The sequence below is a fragment of the Thermobia domestica genome, chromosome 10 (assembly GCF_964235325.1).
Source record: "Thermobia domestica chromosome 10, izTheDome1.hap1.1, whole genome shotgun sequence".
Taxonomy (NCBI): domain Eukaryota; kingdom Metazoa; phylum Arthropoda; class Insecta; order Zygentoma; family Lepismatidae; genus Thermobia; species Thermobia domestica.
The window spans coordinates 107,624,181-107,647,192 of record NC_137463.1 but is presented as its reverse complement, the minus strand read 5'-3'; the positions used below and the strand labels follow the sequence as shown (position 1 = coordinate 107,647,192).

The following is a 23,012-nucleotide window of genomic DNA, read 5'->3' as shown; positions in this document are numbered from 1 at the left end:
TAAAGTAGATGGTGACGATGAGAAATGAATGAAATGGTGGAATGATGAAAATGTGAGGAAACGGGAGAACCGCGAGAAAACCCTCGAGCACGGTGTTTGTCCACCACAAAGTCCACACGGCGCGAGCTGGGATCGAACCAGGGACCCCAAGCACCAGAGGTGAACGCTCTACCACCGTGAACTATCGTACGACTACTAGAAGATTTAATGAATTATATTACTATTTTATAGTACATAATGTCAATCCGTTAAAATAATGACGAACGGGTTTTTGCGTTTCCTCATATTCGCAGTCGTTTCGAAGATACACGGGTGGCAACGGACTTTAAGGACACCCTGTATACATTGTACAGTATAACATCTTTAGTGTGACAAAACCTATGTACACCCAACTCCATAATTAATAACATCTTGTTTTAGTTTAATACCATGATAGTAATATTATATTGAAGGATGTCTATTTTACCATCAGAAGTTTAACGGTGTTAAATTCCTTCAATATTTTCGTTTTTAAAGCAGATTCATTTATGTGGATAATTATTTTCTGTTTCCTTTGAAACTACAAGTAACTGACATTCTAACGACTTGATTTTACTGATTTCTTGTTCACATCTGTTTAAATGCTGCTTACTTCGTGAAAATTAAAGTTTATTATTTATAATTGTAATATTTAGTAGTCAAATTTAGGTAATAATACAATTATATACAGATAGTGAAAATTCATTTTGAAAAAGCAAAATGAACATTTAATTATACTTGATTATAATTATTATAATCAGTAAAATTACATCATTAAAATTTCAGTTTACTTAAAAATAATTCTTCATATAAATCAATTAATAGGCTAAAAAAAACAGGGAGGTATTCAAAACTGTTTATACCGTGAAGCCCTCTAATGATTTCGCAAGAAGTATATATAGGCCGAATTTTGCACCCTCTGCAAGTGCACATATACCCTTCGTTGTAAATATACACAATCTAAAATGAGAAGCTAGCAGTGAAAATAGCAACAGTTTCCGAACCTTTCTTTTATCATGTTTCATTTGGGACTTAAAAAAAGCAGAGCTTTGCAAAAGCAATAGTTTAAGTCGATTTTCTAAAGGTTGAAGGAAAAGGATTCACCAAGCAAAACAATATAACATTTGTCAAGTAGAGAAGAAAACAGAAGCCAGGAGGAGAGAACATTTTTTCCTGCAATAACACTTGCGACCCTCTTTAAAATAATTTTCCCAGTTCTATGCATGAGCGTTGTCAGGGGTAAAGAACATTGTCACATGTCACTTTGAAGAGTTTCAGTGTGATTGGTTATTTTGGTAGTTATTGGTGCACCTCCCTCAGACAATCCTTAAAATTTCATTGTTTAATTGAGGAAAAGTTTATTGTAAATGTCATCAGTTAGTTATTTATCAAACATCACAATATTAGTCAATGGTCTAAACATTGTTGCTTATTCAAGGACTGCTAAATAATAATAATTAAAAAAAATAAGAACGAAGGTTATAAGCGTGAATGAATGAGAGGATAAAGAAAATTAAAAAAAAACACATAAGGCATAAATAAAACCTAAGATAAAAAACAAAGTGGTAAAAGAAGTTTTATAATAATAATAATTCTTTAAGGTTTAATTAACGTTTCTGTAACTCATTCAAACAAACTGTGAGGACGTAAACTTAAAGTTTAACGGAGTGTGTGAAATATATGAGTTGACACTAGAAAACGTATTATTATTATTATTATTATTATTATTATTATTATTATTAGTAGTAGTAGTAGTAGTAGTAGTAGTAGTAGTAGTAGTGTTAGGTTAGTTGATTTGGGGTTTAACGCCTTTCATCACAAGGGCTATATGAGACGAGGACATATAGCATAACGAGATCGGAAATATATGAGCCCGCAGCAGGAATCGAACTCGATCTCCAGCATCGAAAATGAGTGTGCTAACAATATAACCACAAGATCTATTATTATTATATTTAATTCGTCATTTTCTTCAAGATGAGGTAAAGTAGAACTTTCACAAATTTGCGTCAATGAGAATTAAGCTTTATATCGAAATATAATTTATTTTCGCAATTGTACTGAATGAAATTAGTTCAGACTAAATCGTGGTTGTAATATGTAAGCACTGTACAGCATTGATTTGTTTTACTCAGTCCATGTTATTGCTCTTTGAAACAGTTTGCCTTTTTGATACATTTTACACTGATACAGTTAACGCTGTAACCATAATTAGTAAAATGATACCAGCAGAACCAATAAAATATTTCTTTAAAAGATTGAACCAATAATTCTGTTTGTAAATGACAAATATCTCAGTGCATCATGATAAATTCCTAATAATAAATAGTTACCCAAATAGATGTCGCTAGCGTTCAGGTGAATTGCCTATTTTAAACAATTGTAACGATTTATTTGGAAACTAAAAACTATGTTTCACTTTAATTATTTGAAAATAGATAGTGATGCTGCTGCACATAAAAGTGTTTTGCTGTTTGTTATATTAGAATAAATGCCATAGCCATTTAGATTTGAGCATCGTTTGTGTAACCACATGTACGTTAGTGGGTATGTAACTCTCAGCATAAACTGAAATAAAATAAATTGTTAAATATAAACAATTAGGGCTTTTAATTAGGCACGATTTTAAGCTATACTGTATAGCGGCCGAAGGCTCAGGTGCAACAACTAATAACATTAAAAAAAAACGAAAACAATATTTTGGTATAAAACAGGAATCAAATTTATTGATTTACACATTCAGCTGCTTTTACACATCTACATTTATTCTAAAAACATGATCACAGTCTTGGGAGCTTTATTTTTCTGTATATTATGTATATTTTTCACATAAAGGACATTATAGTCAAAGTGAAAGAAGGTGTAAAACCGTACATATAATATATATATCACAAAATTTGCATTAATTCATGGATTTACATTAAAATTAAGATCTTGTGCATAGTACGCTGAAAATGTAAGCTTGTTTCTTTGATATTCTCAAGAACTACTACGAATTATTTAACTTTTAACGACACGAGTACAAATTAAGTATGTCTAGATATTTCAGGTAAATTCTTCACTATTATAGCCAAGCGATAGACGGAAATAAAGTGACAACACATACATTTGTACACGTACAAAAATAATGTTAATAATAATAATAATAATCATACATTCAATAAAAATTAACTCCTTAATTGTCTTTTTTATTTCAAAATGTTTAATTTAATCGTGGAGGAATGTTGTTGTAGATTAGCAGTGTATGTACAAAACAATCAGTAGCAACAACTTTTCGGAGGCTGCGCAATTGAGTTTGATGCTGTCAAACCAAAAAATAAAATAAATATTAACTTGTCCATTATTTTGTTCAAGCTATGCATTTATTTATATACAATAATGTAAAGCTTATTGTAAATTTATTTATTGCTATACGATTTTTTTTTAATTACAATATAGGTACATGGGTAATAGCAAATCGCATAAAATGCCTCCGAATTAGGATCATTGTCTCACTGTTGTGCAAGCTCACAAATAATTTATGAAACAGCAATAACTGATGTTCTGCCATACTGTGGCGTACAAATTGTATTAGTCCATTCACTATTACCTATGTTTTAGTTATTTTTCTTTCTTAATTTAGTCCAATTAACCGAATTAACTATGGAGGACAATGGTGGTTTCTTTCTTGGTGGATGTTGGTTTATTAAAAAAAAAGACTTAGAAAAGAAACTATAAGACTTATTTAAGCCTTAGTTTCTTCTTTTCCTTCAGGTGCTGTGGCTGCCGCTGTTGGTGGGGCAGTGAGGTCAGGGTATTCTAATGTGGCGCCTTCTTCGCACTCGAAGATTGGGCAGCAGTCTGGGAAGGAAGCAGTCTTGTTGGTCTTATCAGAAAGCTTGCATTTGGGATTTGGTTTAGGAAGAGGGCCACAATCTTCTACCAATTCCAAAAGACGTCCCTGCTCAGCAATGCAAGTGGATCGACCACAGAATGGAGACAATTCCCATGACTTGCCTGGTTCAATGGTGGCGCACTTGGTAGAAGCGAAACACATTCCTGGGAAGTCTGCAAAACAAGAACAAAACTAGATTAGTCTACTGCGTGGTAATGAAAGTAAAATCTAACGAGAGAAAGACCAGCCTGTAATAATAAGAGGAAATTTAAACAAAAGTAATGAAAGCAATGTCTTTATACAGTAGTTTTCATTATGTATTGATATCCTCAACACACTTAAGCGCTGTGCTTTACGCAACACATCAGTTAACTAAGTTATAGAGCTACTATAATACTTCATTGTGAGTGTTCTCTTAGCATAACTTGACTTCTGTTGTTCAACGTTTAAATTATATGTGAATCACCATATGATGTAAAATATATATCACGCATTTACTACCTAAATCGTATTATTTGAGTGTAATAATTAGTGTTTCGTATTATTTGATCTTTCAGGAAGTTATCATTTCTAACATGTACACTAAATTATTAAATTAGTACGCACGATGTAGCCTACTCTGAAGTATGAGCATATTAAAGAAGCTACCCAATCAATGAAGCGGTGGATTAAGATATTTTATTAAAAAAATAATAATGTTTATTTTAACGTCCCGTGGCAATATAAGATGAAGAAGACAAATGGCATTTGCATGTGAATGGTGACCTAAAAGAGTTGGTTGAGTTAAAATGTGTGTGGTAACGGTTGAACTCTTATCTATCACTAATTAACATGACCAAGTTTGAACCAGGAAATCTTATATCAGAGATCAGTTCTATACTATGGAACCAATACTCTTCTTTTTGAATTATGTCTTGGAAAACTATATTTCTCTTTAATTATGGTATCATGCAGCCTAGAGTCATGGCAAGGGTATGTCTTAAAGAGGGGAGGGCATGCAATCAGTAATATGTGAATTCTATGATCCCTAAATTTTTGCTGTCTCTGCGAATTATGGTAAAGAATCGCCCAAAAGAATCATCGTGTCATCGTATTCTTTCTATCGCATCTCCCATTCCATTGACTGCTAGCCTGTTCTCAAGACATAGTGATTGTTTTGTTTGTATTTACGTCCTTTATCAGCAGCAAGGCTATACAAGACAAAACCTACAGCTTAAAGTTCAAACCTGAGCCCCTGTAGTGTGTTCAATGCTCTGCCAGCGGGAATAAAATCCAGGACTTCGTGTACCAAAGTCATGCTCGTTAGCTATTAAAGCAACGAGAAGAGGTTTTCAGGACGTAAGATAGCAATCAATGAAATGGAATGCAGTTATTGGGAATCCCAAGTTGTTTTTTTTTTTTTTTACGCGAGTTCCTATTAACTTTGGTAAGTTCTTCAATCTAGTAGCGAAGAACGAGAGAATCCAACCAATATAACTCTCACTGAAATTAATTCACGAAATATTGTATATAATACGTATGTAAAATGAAATGAAATATTTTGAGTTTTTCGTCCCATGGCTATGAAGACGGATGCTTAGATGATTAAGGGAAGTGAATAGTTTTGATGAAAATGATGGAATAAGAATATGGGAAGAAATAGGAAAATCTCGAAAAAACTCAGGAACTCGACATTGTCCACTGCAATTTTACATGACTTGATATTAAACCAAAGACCCCTTGCAACAAAGGTGAGCGGTCTACAATTGAGCTAAAGAGCTCTCTTGTAATATTTATGGTTTCATTGTTGAAATATAGAGTCCCAAGTTCAATTCAAGTCTGACTACTAGATTTGTTGATATTATAAGTGTTTTCTACCTTTATAATTCATTTGCCCCCACTCGGTGTAACGGCCCGATTTGTGGGCTTGAGCCGCTCCATGCCATCTGTTAGCGATTGGTGGAACCACATCCAACCTAGTGACGAACGTGTGGTCAGAGTGCCGCGTCGCCCAATCGGGAGCTTTCTAGACCTAGTGGCCGTGACGTTTTTATTCATGTGATTTCCCAGTTTGCCTCACGACGCTGGGTGGACGCCGAAAATTGGGGAAGCACTGGCCGGGAATTGAACCCGGGACCACGCGGACATGAGTTCGACACTCTAACCACTAGGTGTCCCGTTTATAATTCATTTAAATTCTCATTATCTCCAATTATCTCCAATAAACGAACAAAGTTTGAGAAATAAATCAAATTAGTTACCTTCTGTCTATACTATTAACAGCAAGTACATTAAACCTATTTATTAACAAAACAATCCTCTTTAAGTCAAAGCTAAGTCGACTGTGAATTATTATTGTATGACTGAATGTGCAGTGCAATTAACTGCGTTCACTGAACTATTAATTCCAGCCCAACCTGCTGCTTGTTCGTTTTCACTTAAATTAAAAACGGCGTGACAAGTGAAATAAAGGAAAAATATTAAGTGGAAAACCATGCAAAAGTCAGTTTCACTTTCAGACGCTTCCGGTATGCCATAAAAGATGCACACACACACTCACACACATTCATCAACTAGTTTCAAAACCTAGCAGGAAATTATCCAGTTGCAACAGACCACTTCCTTACTCTACAGAATGAAGACAATTTAAAATTTCTTTTTCTAAAAATTGTATGTAATAATAATAATAGAGAAAAATAATAATAGATAATATTATTTCAGTATTAAGATTTTAAAAAAAATCTCTTTTGTATGTATTGAAGATGTAGAAGGGAGAAAGGTATAACTTAATGATCTAAAGCGAAAGTGGGACGATCGCTACTTTCAGTCATGGAAATCGCCAAAGCATTATATAGTCAGGTGAAACTACTTATTGGACGGTGATCGAACTACATACCACGACTACTAATAGCCAGGAAAAGACACTAACAACAACATAGCTGTTGGAAAGTCATTGATTTTCTTTCCTCAGGTCAGTCACGTCTCTTAAAAGTATTTTCCACAGCTGCTTTTTTTGATATGATAAATTTGTGTAAAGGTATTTCTCGAGGAAAATGAGAAGCATGTGTGTAAGACACTGGATACTCACATCACAATAGATAAAAAGAACAATATATATATATATATATATATATATATATATATATATATATATATATATATATATATATATATATATATGTTAGATACAGTAATGAAAGGGGAAAGTTTGCCAGTGAATACTCAATACAACTTTCTATGCGTAGAATGCTAGTGACAGGTAGGTAGCACTAGGTGGTTATAACCCGGTCGAGCAGGTCAATATTTACATATTTCGGAGAAATCAAATATATCTAATTTCTCTTTCTATTTCATATAAATTTTCTAACAAGAAGTTATTTCAAACACTGATGTTTTTAACAAAATGGGGATTACTTGTTAGAGCATCAAAACAGGTATATCTACTATAGTTGTTTTGCTTTATCTTTTTCTAAAAAAAGTATTTAATTCAACGATTAAATCGTTTTACTTTCGTTTTTCATCTTTATATGAGAATATTAATCATATGAGAACTCTTTGCTATCTAACAGTTAGCGAGTACATCTTCAATGCAGAGGGTCCTGGGTTTGATTTCCAGTGGGAGATGTTTGAAATTTAAATGAATTGCGATGGTTCCGAATCCACCTTAAACTGTACATCCCCGTCTCGTATTAGTTTACGTGTTGAAAGGGACACTGAACACTAATCCAGCTAAATAATCTTAGAAGTCCCAAAATTATAGGACAGAAATAGGAAGAAAACTTATTAAAATTGCAAATTTCATCATCGCCATCCTATACTATTTTTCTGCTCTATTTGCAAGTGCTAGTTATACAAATAATGATATTACTTATACTATAGTTTTGTCTACTCTTGATATGCTCCCCAAAGATAAATTCAAACCAATGGCAAAGCTATAGAGGGACCTGAAAGGCCAGGCCCTCTGCTCCCATTATCAGTAGTGATCATGTTGCTACTACTAAAATATTGAGAAACGTAACACTAATTGATAGATAGCTTGTGCTTTCGAACTTTCAAAACTATTTTTATTGAAATGCAGCAGCAACTGTGGTTAATGCCTGATAATCTTTAAGTCTACCAGTAGGAAAACAAGTGCGTGAGTTTGGATTGTATGTTCGTTATAAAAGTATGTTGTGATTCTTTTGATTGTATACATTTTTTTTTCGGTTGAAAAAGAAGTAGAACTCGTTTCAAATTTTACACTTGAAGAAAGAAAACTCTGATTATAGTCAATATAATGCAATTCCGTCACAACTTTACTAAGAAACCCTGAGAAGACCTCAATCAGAATGATGAGCGGATTTCGATATAGCGCGTGTGTGTGTGTGTTTTTAGTGTTATGGCAAACATGAATAGCCCCCTCGAAATTTTTAGTGATTCTTTCATTCGAATTCTTTAAAAAATCCTAGCTACGCTGCTGATTAAAACTCATGTATCTAAGTATCTATATAAACGAGAAGATTACGTTGGCTAGTTCCTATTCCTTTTGGTGCTAAAGATTATATGGAAAGATAGGGATACAAAGTTAGAATTAGCGTATGAATTGAAGATTAGGATTAGAGAACTCACGTACACACACACACACACACACACACACACACACAAAGTGAATATGTTACTTTGTAATCAGATAATACCGTATTGACAATGATAAACTTGTGATTCAGAGTTGACACTACATTTTTAAGAGTGATCTCATTGCTTACTCTTAGATGTCAAGGGAACATGTTAGGTCAACAGTAGAGCGATCACCTGTAGTGCAAGGAATCCACATTTCATCCCAGTTCTTTGGTTTGATCCCAGTTCCAATCATATCCGTGGTTTTTCTCAGATTCTCCAATTTTCTCCCACATACTCATTCCATCATTTCCTCTCATAATCATTCATTTTCATTAAACATCTACCTCATTTGCCTACAGAACATAATCGTCGGACGTAAAACTAAAATATTTCATTTTTTATACTGTTATGCAAGCAAGAATATTTAACAGAAGGGTTCCAATTAATTTCTTTCTCAAAGCGCTTTTTTTAAAATCAAGAATCAACCATCATTTTTAACTGATTTTGGTAATCTTCCTAAACAATTGTTTTAGATTGTGGTAAAAAATAGTATTTCAAAAACAAGAAATTGTTTAAGTGACAGTAGTATACAACTAAACATGAATATCTTGTAATAAAAGTGAAGAAGGAACTTTCGCATGAGGGTAATTCCAAACCTGAAAATATTAAAGTCAACTCGTTGTACTTTTTAGTAAAATATATTGCGAATAAAATTGTGAGAAGCGAAAGTAGATTACAAATAATCCATCTGAAAACAAGTGTTTCTTGTATACAAAGAAAGACAAGTAATTCAAATAAGCAGAAAGTATTTCGTCTACACGTGGCACCATTTTCCGACTATACTGACAATTCGAAGAAGCAAGAGAAGAAAATAATATATATAGCACGGTGCACGCAAAAGGGAATTTTCCTTGGGAAGGTGAACTAAGTAACAGCAGTAAAACATGAAAAGTATTTTTTTAACTATGTGAATATCTTTGGCCTTGGGACATGATTTCTTTCTTTCTTTCTTTCTTTTTTTTTCAAAATATGTATTACTTATTATGACATGCAATTAGGTTAGCGTCTAGTATCCATGTCTTTTCAAGTAAAAATTTCTTGCACAAATACTAATAGTATCGTTTGTTATACGAGGTTATTAACCACATGCACGAAAGAAAGAAATCAGATCATGCTTCATAACTACATAAATGTTCTTAATCATTTGTTTTATCTACGATCTACACTTTTGCATAAGGTCGGTATCTCATTACATTTAGTTCTGGGAACTAGTTGCAGAAACATGGGCTCAGAAAAGTCTGACACATTGAATACCCTTTGACGTGATCAAGATTGTTCTTTCCAGAAACTATGTGCCTAAAGCCTTTAATCAATTGCATTTATTACTACTAAATTTGGTTCACGCAAGTTAGACGATTTCTAGAGAATGTTCTTTTGCTTTGTTCATTAAATTGCATGCATTTGAATACCGTTTGACAGACCAAATAACAACTTTAGTTTTGAATAATTTGTCACGATATTTAAAGAGTGATAGAATTTGGGATAATCGTATCCAAAAGGAACTACCTTTTAGATTAATTGTTATTTCCAAGACAAAAATAGATCGAAATAAAATTTCTGCATATTTTCAAATCATTACGGTACAATGGTTATGCATTTATTTATTTAGTTTGTTAAGTATGAACGAATATAATGTAATGTATTTATTTAGAAAAAAAAACAACTGTTTGGGTGGAGTAATCTTCGTTATTAGCCTAATTATGTGTTTAAAATAATTATTTGACTGTGACGAATGTTCTATTTATAATGCACTGGATAATAGCTATAAACCTAAATCCAGTTATGAGAGGTTTATTATTATTATTATTATTATTATTATTATTATTATTATTATTATTATTATTATTATTATTATTATTATTATTATTATTATTATTATTATTATTATTTAGAAGAGTGGAAGCATATTTCTTTTTTAAAAAAGCAAAACTCTTCATAGATAATTGGACTTACTTTCTGGTTTTGCAATTAGTCCATTCAGATTTCAATATATGATAGCTTTAATCTGAATCAAATTGATTGATCTATATTATTATTATTACCTGTTATGTAAGGGACAAAGATTATACAATATACTTATATAAGCAGAAAATTCCTTGCATACATAATATGCAAGAAAACCAAAACTGAACGATCAGTAGGTTATCCCTAGCTAATTAATTTTTTAAAAGAATCGAAATATATAAACGAAAGTATGTCACATTCTTTCCAAGAATTTGCAATCACAATAGTATCGATACATAAGATTTTCTTCTAGATTAAATTATGTTATTGATGCAGTTATAGAACCATTCTTACTGTTGCATACACTACGAACCAGATTTAAGTGGATAAACGGCAGTGTATCATAGCACTGCGCCAGTACTCTAAACACCGAAAAGTATTTCGAGATAGGTGCAAGTCTTTGGAAAACGTATATTCTTGATTCTCTCTCTATTCTCCATTTTTTAAGTTAATGTATCAGAAAACAATGTTACTAGTTCTATTATCTTTGTTTGTGTTTCAACGATTAAAACTTTAAACATAACGCAAGTAGAGACTCAAATGCAGTCGTCCGCAAAATTCAATATTCTGCCCTATATTCTCTTGACAGAAACTTCAGGACGGACGAACGAAAGAATTTGAGTAGGTCTCATTGAGGAAACGTCCGAACAATTGTATGTATTTTACCTATAATAGTACTCAAATTTTGTTTTCATTCTATTCCAAGTTATTTAAAAGGCAACATGCAGTGAGTATTATACAAGACCTCAATTATAATATTTGCATTTTGGGAAAAATAATACATATTACATATCATATTAAACTGTTTGGTATTGAAAAGAAAGATAATTATGTAGAAGAAATCATAAAACCTGAGACATCTTTTAGATAATAACATATTCAATGAAGTTTGAGTTTGCAATTATTACCCATAAAACGAAAATAAATCTTGCAGTGTAGAGAGAGAGAGAGTTATATCAAATTATAGTACATACTGATGATAATGAACTAACTGGTGAAATGAAGAAAATAGCGAGGAAAGAGGAGAACCCTGAGAAAACCCACGTATGCAGTGCTTGTTTAACTGCGAAGTCCACTCGTAGTACAATCATTGGAAGATTATGTTAGTAGCGAACAAAAATTAAAATCTGCCAGTGTCTATTTAATTCTTGCATCAGAGAATTGTGAAGTTCTTCTGATAATTGAGAAGTCTGTTCGAAGAAGGGTATCATGACTGTTTCCTCATTTAAATTCATAAATAAATGTATCAATAATTCGTGTGTGCGTTGTAGAAACTTCGGATCAATATTCTCTGCTGAGAAACAGTTAAAAAGAAGTGGTTTTTGTGTTGGAGTTACTCACATCAACTAAGAACATTCTTTTGTGGTAAATATAATGTGAATAATACATTCATCATCTCACGAAGTAGATGTGATCTGTTAGAGGTGAATGTGTAGATTAATGAAATGTAATGGATTTAAAGAAAAAATAAGTATGTATAATGAACTACTTACCCCTGAGAACATCAGCTGGGATTAGTCGTCTGAAGGTCTTCGGCCGTTCAGTGGCATCTTCTTTCTTGTCATCTGCCAGAGCAACAGCGAGGACAGCAACAGACAACACCACTAGGAACTTCATTGTCTGGAAAGAAACAGATATAAAATGTTATCATATGGAAGTTTATCTAAGAACATAATAATGGCCCTTAAATTTTTAGGATCTTTCAAACATAAATAATATATTTACTTTCAACAGGCATTTACTCATATCACAATAGTGTAACAGACATATGAATCTTAGTTTCCGGTTTCTATAAAGGTTAATAGTAATTTATAATCTAATTTTCCTAACGAAATTTTTCTCACTGGTAATTAAATGCTTCTTTTCAACACAAAACTTCATGAAACGGAAACATTGTCATATATACCTAATTTTATCAAATTACACTGTATAGTCACCAATATAGCTACTCAACTCATCATCTTTGAAAGATAGTTGTGCATGAAACTTCTTTGTTATACGAGGTTTGTAGATATATATATTGTTGAAAAACTGAATTTTAAACATTTAGGCACTTCACATAGTGGAAGTTGGTTTCTTCATAAAATTGTATATATATTATTCTTGATACCATCATTCCTTTGATACCATTTTCATTTCATTTTTTGATACAAATATTCTTTGGGGTTCATGTCCTAAATATATAAAGCATTAGTAAATACCTTTGTAAAACATTGTGAAGTTAATGATCTTGGCACAGCCACTATCGACCATTAATTTTTAAAGTGTCTGGTATATTTTAAGCAATAATATTAATAACATCATCCAGGTTAAATTACTGGTGCGGTGTTTGGTCAAGTTCAATATCAACTTAAGAAATTTTCACTGATGTCAAATATCACTCCTTGGCATATATTAATATTAATATAAACATTATAAATTACACAAATAAACTTTAAAAGTGTAACTAATGTCACATTGTAATTTGTTTTAGAATATATTGAATAGGCAATTTAGTGTAAATATTGCATATTACTAATCGTATATGTTAATAGAGTTATATGATTATCGAATGAATGTATGATAAAATGTTACAGAAATATGAATTATGTATTATTTTGGACTAAACTCAGAAACTTGAAAAAAAAACTTGAGTACTGTAGTTTCACTAATCTTCACACCATGCTGTTATGAATTAATTTTAATTTTGTTTTATTATATGTATATATTATGACTGATCTCAGTGTTTATAATTTACTGTACATTGTTCTTTCCTATTCCTATATAAGAGACATGAACTATATTTTTTCCAGTAAATTTACAATGAAACGTTGACAAATAAATAATCGTTTCATAGTTATTAAAATTACAAAGTGTAACGCAAAGAATGTTATTAATAATTAAACACATAATGATTGGTAAATATTATTGATCTCAATTTTCAGATCTATGGCTTGTACTTTAACGTAAGAGTATTTCATGTCACGTGTCACTATCATTTAATACTGACGGAATGGCAGTGCGTTTGCTATTGATTCTTTGTAATTTCAACTGTAAATTTAAAAAGAATTATACTGTAAGCAAGACTTCAAATGGATCAATAATATTTCCTTTTCACTTGCTACAATATTTCTAATGATACTAATATTACGTCTCAGAAGGAGAAGTTGTTGTTCAAGTTGATTGAGTGCTTGATTGATCTCTTTTCAACATCAAGGTTGTGTGAGACGGATACTACTTCTTAAAATAGATTCCGAAGGCACTATTTAGGAACAATGCTGAGATATGCTTAACTAATAAGGAAAACTATTCTATGCATCATATGCATCACCACTTCGTTAATTCCTTACATAATGATACCTGAAAGGACTTCATTGTCTAATGCTTACGACACTCGCTTTCCTGGCAGCAGAACCGAAAATGGGTCTCCCGTACTTCCTTACCGATGTAGTATGTAGATCGGATTCTGAAGGAGCTTCATTTTCAATAAAATCCTCCACATAATGGAGTCTGTGGACCGTTACTTCCGCCACTAGATCAAAGCATGTTAAAAGAGCATCGTCTGAGTAGTGATTTGAGTCTCGCTATCATCCTTCATAACCTAGGCATTTCACAAAGAATTTAAAATCTTGAAATGTCATGGGATTTGGTTAGCGTTACCACTCGTTAGTGCATGAGACCAGGGTTCGATTCCCAGTAGAAGTTCCTGTGGTTCAGATCTCATGTTGTGCTCTAAGTCTACATCTGATCTTTGTCCTCAAAAGTTGTGATAACTCCAAAATAAATTGACTAGAGTTAGGAAATTTTAATTTCAATTCCATAATTGGAGAAGGCCGAAAGAATAAAAATGATGAAACTTTCCTTGCATGTTGACCCCATTCCCTAGTTGCTTCAGTAAAAGTGCTTCTTGTTGCATTTGCCATAGTGTCTGTCTGTCATGTTGCCGCTAAAAGAAAAAAGAAGAAAAAAGTGGGCAGGCGGTTTGGTTGTTCTCAAGGGTAAGAGAGAAAACACTTTCTCCTGAGTCGCTGCAAGGTGTGGAAATATCGCCCAGTAAGATAAAGCAACTCAGAAACAGCTTCCTGGCAGAACAACTGTTCAAATGACGTCAATTACGAGCAAGCCTATTAACTACTGGTAATAAATTGTTTCAGGAACTGTTCCCAGTCACCGAAATCGTAATCTAGTTTGGTTTAAGTAGACATTTCCAATGGAAACTTCCAGAGTGGAATAAATCACAGATTTAATTATATCGTTTCTTTGAACTTCTTAAAGGATTGTTCTTCACATATTTTAAACGTATTTTCACAGATCCAAAAACAATGTGCTGACTAAAACGTAAGATTTTACAACAGAATTTCGTGGAATTAACGGAAAGTTATTAACAAAAAATAACTACTATTTTCTAGAAGTTCTTCGTTGTTGAACAGTACTTCATTTCGAGTTAATTGTGATATACGTGATCATCAAAAAATGTTACGTTGTAAGATTTTTAACATATTCAAGAAATTGCCTTAATTTCTAAAAATACTATATAAATTATTAGCGTTTACCGGGAAAAATATCAAAAGTTGAATTAAAGAAAGTTATATGGATGAGTGGCGTTCCCCAGAAAAGCGAGAACTTCAATTGTGTTGCAAACCTAAAAATGATTATGTGTAATAACCAAGCAACCAATTAAAGTGAAACTGATATTGAAATATACGCTAATTAAGCCTTTAATTATGACAATAGAAAGACAACAGTGTAAAGTATGTTTAACGAGGTTTCGCCACCAATATAAGATACTAGCAGAATACATGCTCTTTGCACTGGAAGAATAAGTTTCATTTTGGATATAAAGGGCTGAATTTGGATTTAAAGGGCATCGGAAGTGCCACTGTTCGTCTCAGCGGCCTCGAAAACGATGAATTCGACACTAATATCGGTCATTCTCGATCATTTGTATGTATTTCCCCCTCCCCCAGATTGCGAGGCTGAATTTGTATTTAAACGGCATCGGAAATGTTACTGTTCACCTCAGCGACCTCGAAAACTATGGATTCTGCACCAATATAGGTCGTTTGTGATAATTGTTACATATCTCCCCCTCTCAAAAGTTGCACCGTCAAAGTGAAATGATAAAAAAAAATCTAGGCCCAAGGGTCATCTATGTTGAAAATTTGATCGAGGTTGGTCGGATGGCTCAAGACTTATCAAGTTACAAGTTACAACAAAGTTAAGAGTTAAAGAGTTCATTTATATACAGAATCTATATCAATTGATAATTATATGAGACTGGTCAAAATTGTGCTTAAGAATAAATTCTGATTTGTAGTTTTCGAGAAAATAAAAAAAAAAATACAAATTTTTATGTCCTTACAATGTATGCGGCCCATTTGCAAATCTGATGCATTTACTATTTTTTTTATTCTGCTAATATATACTATTTATTTATTTATGTTCTTTACATTAAAATATCGGTATAAACTTTTAGGTAGATTGTATGTATCATTGTATGATTCCTTCTAAAAGTTACGTAATTATAATCTTAACTTGACACAAACTACTGTAATTAAAGAAGTCAAAAATAAGATTTTTAAAATTTATTTAGTTTAAGAATTAAAGACTGTTTATTGAAATTTACAGCGTAATTTCACTCTCATCTCACAGAAAAGGAAACTATTTTGATAATTATTAAAATAGAATTTAAAGTAGTCAATAAATTTAAAAGAAAGAGACCTCGTTGTTGGTTAAGAAGTCATGAAAGTGTAGCCGTAACACCCACAACTACCTTACTTAACATGAAACATTGTTCGAAATACAAAAGAAAATCATGAAAATACTAGTATTGTAACTTTTCATAAATTCTAATAAGATGTTACGTTAGAATATATTGCTTTTCTTAATATTATTTTATACGACGCTTTTGTCCTGTTTTTTTAATTATTATTATTGAAGAGATATTTTTTTCCTTTGGTAAAGCAGTCAACCAATTTTCACACGGGACGTAAAACTGTTGTATCTTTTTGCAGGTATGTGTACGACTGCTCATGAGTCACACACAAAAAAGAAAAAGGTCCGTGTTCTCGTCTTTTCTCTCTCGTGACAAGGAGGTCAAACATCTTTCAGTGTTCTTAAGTGTACAAGGAAACTAAACATTTATTGTTTGTTTGATTCTGTCATGATAAATAAAATGAGCAATTATGTTTGTGCCTATACATGTGAAATCTACTCCAGTTTTTTGAAATTTATCCGCGAAATTTTGGAATTGTTTTAAGTTAGAATCTGATCTACTGGTATGTTTTCCATTAGCACGAGTGTTCAATAAAAGAATTGTTACAAGGAAAGATCAAATAGAAATTTTAAGACATCTAAATGTATCCATTCTCTGTTAAACATTAATTAATATATAAGGATTTGCAAACGAAAAGCTTATGTAAACTTCATTGTGGCTAGACGATTAGTGTTTCTGCCTTCAGTTCGGTTGGCAGCTTTGATTTCGATATGAATACGTTTGCATCGTCTCTCATATATTCAAAATACGCGTCGGTGCTGGAAAGAACGTCAAACTCAAAGCAATAAAAGAAACAAAGATTATTGTCTTAAATGCTGGATTTTAAGTAAATCATAATATTCATTCGCAAAATATGAAATTAGAATTTCAAATGATAAAAAAAAAAAAAAACTTATACCGCAAATTCAAGCTATTTAAGTTCAAGTTCATGTATTTCATGTAATTATTTTAATATTGTGGTAAAGAGAGTCCGTTCCAAATTGCAAGTTCATGAGTTTGAATTCCTGCAATTTCATTCAGAAATACTACAAGGTGTTAAAACTTAATCCTGAATGGTCAATTAATGATTTGGCTGGAGTAACGTGAATAACCGAGTTTGCACAAGTTTTAACCAATGTGAGCGTAAATGTTAAGCTAGAAGAACCACTTGTTAGTTTACTACTGTGAAATGAATCGAGATTTAAATAAGAACTTGGATATAAACTTATGACCAAGCACTATAGTGCACTTGTGAGAGAATTTCTTACCGAATACCGAATTAAATCCTTCTACTTATTCAGTCCACTCAGTTCCGTCTAATTTCTGGCTTTTTTCAAAATTAAAGACTGTACTAAAAGGATGAAGATCTTCTGTCTTTATGATATCTCACTTAATCTGACAAAGCAAATCAAGAGTATAGGGTTCACCTAAAAAAAATAGTTCAGAACAGTTTCGAGAAATGGAAATACCATCTAAACCAGCTATAGATAAAATAAGCAAAGTAGTACTTGGAAGAGAGTAGTAGCTGAACGTACAGATGTCCAAAATTGAGAGCTCTTCTCTCGAGCTCAAGCTGGCAAAAGCTCAATAAATGAGCGCGAGCCTGTGTGAGGACAAGTCTTAAAGTAAATAGCGAGAAAAGACAAAGTCTGAGCCAGCGTGAGCTCCAATGAGATTAAGGTGCACTAGATTGAACAGACGCGAGCCTCATTGACAGTAGTGAGCTAGAGCTCAAGCGAGTGTAAGCCTGGGATAGCATGAGCCTTATTGAGAATGTGAGCACGAGTCTGGTTGAGGATAGTGAGTATGAGCCCGAGTGAACCCTGATTGGAAAACAGGCCCCGACCACATGTTTCATTGATTACATTACGGAAATTAAATGTCAGCACTTATACGGGAATATTTTTTTAAAAATCATTATTGTATTTGTTTCTTTTACGTTATCATTCCAACATACTATTTCTTTATTTGTCATTTGTATATGTCCTATTCAACATAACCATGATATCAAACAGGCCCACAGGCATAACACTAAGAAGGGGGGGGGGGCAGTATCATTTTGGGAGGCTAACTTGAGGTTATCCTACAGTCATATATACATTCCAACAAACGACTGACAGTTTCAAGAGACTGATATGAAGGGTCCACGGGAAGTAGAACCTATCTAAGAGCTGATCTCAAAGTACTTTAATTATCGACACTGTAACTTTCCATCTGTTAAACAATTCATTTCAGTTCTGCTGGGTGAGAATTGCGACAAATTCACAAGTAGTGATTGTTGCCACATGGCAAAACCAGGAATAGCCAGCCAACTTTACGAGTTCCTTGGCCATAGAGAGACTGGGTGGCTCCTGTTCACAGGCTTTCCTCAAGGCAAGCGAGTGATGTGACGGGTTTCACGAACCCCACCCACCGACATCGAACTAAGTTAGCAGACAGAGAAAGGAAGAGATAGAACATAAGGAAAGGAATATTAAAAAGCAACATATGTATGCAGTGGAGATAAAAACCGGTTTATTTAAGACAAGAACAAAAAGAAAAATAAAAGACAAGAAGACAGCTACTGGCGTTGATGAATGTGCTGTTCATTTACACATATTAATTTGTTGCACCTTCGAGCTATGCATCACGGCATAACTGGGTTAGTATGCATCAATGCATAGCAAAGTAATTAAGTCATAATAGCAATATTGCACCGAAAAATACACACTAATTGCTTTTTGTATTGCAGTGTGTTCAACGTTGAAAAGAATCGTGCTTAGTTAGACGCACGTTGTTTCTGGATAAAATAATAATTTTCCAGCAATACGAATTATTACATTAAAAAAAGGAGTTGGCAAAGACGATGGTGCTTGTTTTAAGCCTGAGCAATGGGCCACGAAAGTCGCAAAACGAGGAGAAAACGAAAGCTTGTATTTATGATGTGTATCAAAGTGAAAGTCGATGTTACATATTTCTTCATCAATTACAACGATTTTAGTTTTGATAAAGTGAACAAATGTATTAATTATGTGTAGAAATCGAAGATTCCGCTAATTTCTTCGCCTCAGGAGTTATTTAAAACAAAATTCCTTAACAAAAAGGTTCATGTTAACAGTGATTTTAAAAAATAGAGATTATTTTAAGAATCAAGTTTTCAAGATAATACAGTTTCTTGATACCTGTTTATTCACTTGTTTCGAAGTAGGTGACAAATTATTTATTTTTTAAAATTATTTTTATCTTATACATGATTGCACTATTAAAATTAGTCATGATAACGGAAAATGTTAATAATACACAATCCATAGTACATTATGTAAAGGGGTCACGGTGGTTCAGTGGTAGAGCGTTCACCTCTGATGTATGGGGTCCCTGTTTTGATCCCGATTTGCGCCAAGTGAACTTTGTGGTGGACAAACACCAGGTGCGTGGGTTTTCTCGGGGTTCCCCCGTTTCCTCCCACTTCATTCATTCTATTCATTTCTCATCATCACCGTCTCCTTTAGCCTATTCAGCATAACCGTGGAACGTAAAACTTAAAGATTTCATTTCATTTCACAGTTTGTATAGTATGCTTTAGCATATATTAGCACTTTCTTTTCTTTTACATTATATGAGGTAATTACAATATCTTAAGCTGTAGAAGAAGCTTCAGATAGAGATCTTAAAGAGGAAATTTAAAACGACCAAAAGTAAAAGCCCTGTACCCTGTACCCTGAAAGCGTCATATGGATGATGAAATCAATTAACGAATTGAAGTACATTATTTTCTTCAATATGAATGACCTAAGCACAGAGCCTCTGACTTATTCATTATCAATTTATTTTAAATCAAAGCTAATGCTATAGGAAAAACTCTTCATTCATTGGATTTTTTATTTGATTCATAATATCTCTATTAAGAATAGAACCCAATACCACAAACACAGAAAGCATACAAGTTAGCCACTTCACCACGAGAAAACACAATAACCAGAACTGCCCTTATCAGTATTTGTACAATGTTTTTGAGGTTTTTCATCATGATTTGTTATAAAAATAAAAATGTAGGTAAAATAATAGCATCTTATGTAAATTAAACAGTACAACTTTACTTCTAAATATTTAAAAATATATAAGCATTATGAAGAAGTATACGATTTTTTGAGGGTAACTATGACTATCCATAATAGTCAAAAGTTGTAATGAGAGAACTTTATTATTCTGCACCTACATTAATACCACCACCGCAGGCGTATTAATCAAATGTTTAGAGCATTTGCCTTTGGTACCCTGGTTTATATGTTCGATTCCAGGTCGTATTGTGTGGACAATCGGGTGAAGAAAAACTGTTTATATCAATTTTCTTAAGCTTATTCCAGGGTTTTATCGTTTCAATAATGACGTCATCATTAATTTGCATTTATGAACGTCTTATTCAGGAACAAACCAAAAATCGTGTGACATCATTCTTGAATTAATATACCGGTCAATATTCAAAATATCCAAATTGCACATCATAATAACACGCTAATCTTTAATCAAGAACGAAGTTTAGTGCATCCAATGACGGTTTTTAAACTGCAATGGATATGTTCATATGAAATATTTAGTTGTTATTCCTTTATCTGATAATCCACATTTGGTTCATTGTATCCATGTTAATAGCTTTTTTGTATTAAATTTTATTATATAGATCATTTTTTTTACAGAAAGATAGTTCAATTGCTTAGTCTTTCATCTAATAGAACACTTACGTTTTGAAATGGAAACAATATTTTGGAAAATGAAAACACGATATTTTAAATATTTGCGTCTAGTCTTCTTCGAGATTAGTTTGTAAACAAGAATGCAACGTAAAATTTTAAAAGTGTACCCTATCAATCTTTCACTAGACTGTGTAGATGGGGACATTCCATAGAAACAAAAATAATAATTGGTTTGGACAATTGATTAGTTGGAGATTTCAATGATTCATAGAAAGGTAACTGCGTGTAAAATCATTATAGCTCTCTTGGTTTAACTCTTTTCGCTCCAAATAAACTTCAAGTTGAAATATAAAGGAATATTTTGCGTAAGGCAATCCCAAAGTTTGTAATATTCAGAACATCGAGTGAAATATGCGTGTAAATGGAGAAAAATTAATGTAATTTTTGCTTATTTTCTACAATACCTAATCAAAATCCTGTAATTCATCCTCTAAAAATTTATGCATCTACATAAAAATTGAAAAATGAAATCTTTAGTTTTACGTCCCACGGTTATGCCGGTTAGGCTAAAGGAGACGGTGATGATGAGATGAGTGAAAATGGTTTAATGAAGAAAGTGGGAGGAAACGGGAGAACCCCGAGAAAACTCACGAGCACGGTGTTTGTCCACCACAAAGTCCACACGGCGCGAGCTGGGATCGAACCAGAGACCCCAAGCACCGGATACATAAAAATTGAAACTTCTTCTATTATTTAGATAGTATTTATACTTATAAAGAAACTTATCCTTCCATTGAATTATTAATCACATTTATAAATAATCTTGTTCAAGTTTAAAGGTCTATTCTCACTTGTATTTATCACATGTTTAAAATCAAAATACTATTATTGTACCATAAAGTAACAATACATATTATAATACATATAATACATTTTGGAAAGTAATATTTTATGAACATGACTTACTTTTAAATCAAAATATTTATAGATCGTAAGAAAACACTTCGATAGTTTTTATCCACAGCATTTTCTAAATTCTAATGCTAAAACTACACTTGCTAAATTTGTTACGCTGATGCCGTATTTTTAATATAATGATAAAAATATGTTGAATATAGAAATATCTTTAAGAATACTGATATAACTTATGCCCACTATTAACTGCAACTTAGATAAACTGTTTTAAGTATTAAATGCTTAGTTCTGTTATTACACTGTAAAAAAAAGAAGATAAAAACTAGCTTTTGTTATTCAATTTGGATCAAACAGAAAAAACTTACGTGTTCTTATGCTAAGTATCTCCTTTCAAAGAATGTGCTAAGTGAAATGTGGTAAAGCGTTATTACATGTATTAATATCCGTACCTAGGAACTGAACTATGTTTCTTAATATCGTTCACAACTAGTTTCTACAGATTAAAAGAAGAAAAAGAAGCCAATCACTAGAGTAAATCAACCTGAGATTGTTAGAAAGATTATAGTCCCAATTTTGTTAACATTTTATTATTAATGTATTACAAAATTCTCTTATGTTGCAATGTGTGTGTTTCATATTCTTTCAGATCACGTCATAATAACCCACTTTTGCTATTACATTTTCCCCTTTCCTTTGGTATTTGCACAAGATCAAGATTACCAATAAGTCACACTAAATGACTTCATATAAAATAATGCACTTATTCTTTTTTTTTTTCCTGTAGAAGCAAGCTCGTAATAAATTTTCATGCGAAGCTTTTAGAACAAGCTTTTAATTCCAACTTCAAAAAACCCACTGTGCACATCAGAGTTCGTTTTTCTCACTCCGTCAACATCAAAAATTAATAACCAAGAACAAGATCACTGTTGGAACAAGAACAACAACAAAAACTTACCCTTGTTTAGTGGCTGGGTAGTGTTGTTGTTTTCACTACGACACTAGCAGAGGGAATGTGTGTGACTTATATGGAGTCTAGCTACTAATCTCATGTATATATATAGTTGTGAGTGGAAAGCGGGTTACTGTCGGAATTTTTTTTCCGGTTGAGAGCGAGAGAAAGTTCACTGGAGTGTTAGTTGGTGCCCCCCACTCTTTACTT

The 23,012-nt window shown here is 32.5% G+C and overlaps 1 protein-coding gene across 1 annotated transcript; it reads right to left on the bottom strand.

Annotated features, from left to right (window-relative positions):
* Positions 1-2,716: 2,716 nt before the first annotated feature.
* LOC145662639 (uncharacterized) lies at positions 2,717-22,966 on the bottom strand. The gene is made up of 3 exons (XM_081728411.1): positions 22,809-22,966; positions 12,028-12,154; positions 2,717-4,065 (listed from the first exon to the last, which is right to left on the bottom strand). The coding sequence occupies exons 2-3, from the start codon at positions 12,149-12,151 to the stop codon at positions 3,743-3,745; spliced, it is 447 nt and encodes a 148-aa protein (XP_081584537.1). The 5' UTR covers positions 12,152-12,154; positions 22,809-22,966; the 3' UTR covers positions 2,717-3,742.
* Positions 22,967-23,012: the final 46 nt, after the last annotated feature.

Excerpts from the sequence above, each read along its gene's own strand:
- LOC145662639 (XM_081728411.1), bottom strand. The coding sequence starts at position 12,151 with ATGAAGTTCCTAGTGGTGTTGTCTGTTGCTGTCCTCGCTGTTGCTCTG. Across the intron at positions 4,066-12,027 it reads CCCAGCTGATGTTCTCAGGG|ACTTCCCAGGAATGTGTTTC; the intron begins GTAAGTAGTTCA and ends CTTGTTTTGCAG.